At 47.0% G+C, this 3,591-nt stretch overlaps 1 protein-coding gene across 2 annotated transcripts in view; it reads right to left on the bottom strand.

The window, feature by feature from the left end:
* Window positions 1-1,913, bottom strand: part of CHMP3 (charged multivesicular body protein 3) — a 42,310-nt gene extending 40,397 nt beyond the window's left edge. Inside the window, exon 1 of one of the 2 annotated variants that reach the window (XM_006107043.3) lies at window positions 1,757-1,913. In XM_006107043.3, the coding sequence (XP_006107105.1) occupies window positions 1,757-1,801 (45 nt within the window). In that variant the 5' untranslated portion in view covers window positions 1,802-1,913. The remainder of the gene's footprint in view (window positions 1-1,756) is intronic. The other variant, XM_014449014.2, reaches the window with a different exon arrangement.
* Window positions 1,914-3,591: the final 1,678 nt, after the last annotated feature.

The raw sequence follows: 3,591 nt of genomic DNA, 5'->3' as shown, positions 1-3,591 counted from the left end.
TTTTCTAGTGCTAACTTATTTTCCAAGGTAGGTTAACGCACTGGAACAGTTTACTGACAACATGTTCTCAGCAATTACATTTATCACCTAAAAATAGCCTATGTGTTATGCAAATAATACATAAGCTAAAGATCAGTTTAATAGTAATGAGCCTGTTTCCCCAGAATCGTATCTCATTTTATGAATGGCAAAGCTAAGGCCAAACAATGAAGGTTAATGACCTTTTCCTAAAATCAAAAATACACTTCTAAAATAACAAGCGTCTTATAATACAGACATGCCACAAAATGTGCATCTATATACTGGTAGTGCTCTATACTGGCAAGTGCAATACACTCTTACCTCATGTAAGCTCCACAATTTTTATTTCACAGGGAGTAAAACAGTATTTACAAGGAGTAATTCCTGAGGAAATTAATATTTATTGAGTACCTACTGTTCTATGATCGGTGATTAAAATATATAATAAAAATGAACACACTACACGCCAGCAACTTCATGATGCACATTGGTTTTTAAAATGTGCCTGCCAGCCCTGACCGGCTTGGCTCAGCGGAGAGAGCCTCGGCCTGTGGACTGAAGGGTCCCGGGTTCGATCCCGGTCAAGGGCATGTACCTTGGTTGCGGTCACATCCCCAGTTGGGGGTGTGCAGGAGGCAGCTGATCGATGTTTCTCTCTCATCGATGCTTCTAACTCTCTATCCTTTCCCTTCCTCTCTGTAAAAAATTCAATAAAATATATTTTTTAAAAAAATGTGCCTGCCAGAGAGGAATGGGTGAGATGATTTATTAAATAAAGGACTTTAGGGATCTTGTCAGAATTCAAATGATTACTCATCAGGTCTTGGGTAGGACTCGAGTTTCCCAAGAAGCTCTTGGGTGACGCTGGTGCTATTGGTCTGCACTTAGATAACAGTAAGCTGTAAAGTTTATAAAGAATGAACCCTCGCCAGCACGACTAAAATAACAAGCATTAGAGTGCGGAGGTAGCGGGCCGCTCACATCCTCTCACCTTCAATGACTCTCAAGTCCTACTATTATCCTTTCTACCTGACAAACAGACGAAGGCACAGAACAGTGACCTTTGAACAGATCGGCAAGTCTGATATGTGGGGAAGCAGGATTCACACTGAGGTGGACTGGACCCTGCAGGGCACTGTTACCCAGTACCCTGTATCTAAGTGAACGGGCAGATCAGAATTCAAAGCCAGGGTCAGCGATCTTCGGGACCAACCTTCCGGGCCGAGTTCTGCTGTAATGGTTGTGTCGGGACAACACGATGCCATGGGGCAGAGGACGGGGAGAACAGAGCCCGCCTCGCAGCAGAGGAGGCGGGGAAGGGTCGGCGGTGTCCGGGATCTTCGCGCGAGAGGTCCGAGGGCTGGCTGCCGGCGGAAGTAGGAGGGCGGGGCCTGCGCCCGGGAAAGGGTCCGGGCGGGACTGAACCAACGAGAGCCGGGAAGGGGTTTCAGGGTGAGGGCTACGCGGCTGCCTCCGCGCCCTGTGCCGAGGCTGAGCGACACTCACTCCGGCCCTCGGCGCCCTTGAGTTGTGAGTGCTGAGTAGCGGGCTCTCTTAGGCCACAGCCGTCTCCTTAGAGACGCTTCCTCCCGCCCCTCAGTCGAGTGGGAAGCCCCGGAAATGGCGGCCCAGCGGTACCTGGCCAGTCGGGGTGGCAGAGTGTCCAGTCGCTGTACCAACTCCACTGCGCCCCACGCAAATCCACCCCTTCCTTTGCCGCCACCGTGGCCCTTACCAGTTCTTTGGGCGGCTTCTCCTGGGTTTTTCCAAACAGCCCCATGGTTAATGAACTCGTCTTGCCCCTTCAGGCTTTTCGTTCCCTGCGCCCAGGCAGGTCACGGGCAGCCGCCTGGGCGGGGCCGTGAGAGGGAAGGAGACCGCCGCCCGGAGAAGGGAGCGGCCGCAGTTAGGGCAATGCGCATGCGCGACACGGTCAGGCGGCGCTTTGTCCAGAAGATGGACGCGATTGCGCAATTCTGGGCGGGGCTTTCTTAAGGGAGGCGGCGAAGGAGGTGTTTTTCCGTGCGTTGTAGAAGGGAGTCATCTGAAAGGTAGGAATTTATTGACCACACCTGGGGATTACAGCTGCTCCCGGTAGTTCACCTGCGCCTGGATGTTGTTGTGCCGGAAATCTGGATCTCCGCCCAGACCAGGTACAATGACCACGGCTTCCCACTCGACTGAGTGTCCCGTAGGCAACTCACCGGCAGCGACCGGCAGAGCTACTCCTCCCCTCTGTTGTCACCACCATCACCTGGTCCCTAAAACCTGGGCAACATCTTCTCTTTCCCCTTCTTACCAGCTCCCAGCGATTGTAAGCTTTTCAACACACTGAACTCCAGCCTTTTGCTTTCCATCCCAAGTATTCCAGCTTTTACTCAGGCCGTAGCCATTTCAAACGTGGAGGATAACGTGTGTGTTCCTACTGTGACGTTTACCAGATTCTCCGAAGAATCCGAGACTAGAAAGGTCTAGACCAGGGGTGGACAACCTTTTTGAGTGCGTGCCAAAACCAGCGAAATCTCTGACTCAAAATTCTTCTGCGTGCCAACCCTAATTTTTTGAGAACATGTTACACCTACTTGATATCTCTTAAGGTGTACGTATGTGAAGAACCTTGAAGAAATAATAAAATTCATTCGAGCGACAAAAACACAGTATATGATGATGAAAAATACATTTATTTTTTAATGTATACATGTTATGTAAAATTATTTATCTAAGTTGCACCTACACTGAATTTATCTGAAAAATAAAAAAGTCGATATTAAGAAAAAAATTGTAAATGGAAGATTATAAGAGAGGGTTTCGCGTGCCAGCAAAAGTTACTGGCGTGTCATAATATAAAAACGCGTGCCAGGGGTTGCCCACCCCTGGTCTAGACCCCTTCTTGTTGGCCAGTCTCTGGTTGAACTACATGGGTAAGCTGATGGTTAGTCATTACCTCACATCATGATGGGGAAGAGACCACTCATTTAGTGCGGCAACCACATACCATCTCATGAAAATACAATACGGTACAACCACTTTGAAAGCACTTTGGAACTTCTTAAAATACTAAATATAAACCTATCTTAAGTCATTCCACTGCTAGCTATTTACCCAGGAGGGGAAAAATTATATGGCCTTATAAAGACTTGTACACAGGGGTCCTTAGCTTTTTTTATTTGTAATAGACAAGAAACTAAAAAATAATTCAAATGTCCATCAACAGGTGAATGGGATAAAACCAATTACGATAGAGTCATTACAATGGAATACTACTCAGCAGTAAAATGACCAAGCTTTTGATATGTGCATCAACATGGATGAACCTCAAAATAATTATGTTGAGTGAAAGAAGCCTGAAAAAAAAAGTCTATAATGTATGTGATTTCATTTATATAGTATTCCAGAAAATGGAAACTATAGTGACAGAAAGTAAATCAGTGGTTGCTAGGAGATGGGTTGGCTTGGAAAAGGAGGAGGAATTGCAAAGAGACAAAAGGAAGCTTTTACGCATGACATAAATATCTCGATTGGGGGTGGGTTCCCCGAGTTATATTGATGTCAACCAGACTGGACACCTAA

Source organism: Myotis lucifugus, unplaced genomic scaffold (assembly GCF_000147115.1).
Source record: "Myotis lucifugus unplaced genomic scaffold, Myoluc2.0 scaffold_988, whole genome shotgun sequence".
NCBI lineage: Eukaryota > Metazoa > Chordata > Mammalia > Chiroptera > Vespertilionidae > Myotis > Myotis lucifugus.
The sequence above is the reverse complement of the archived record's forward strand: the minus strand, read 5'-3'. Positions and strand labels throughout refer to the sequence as shown.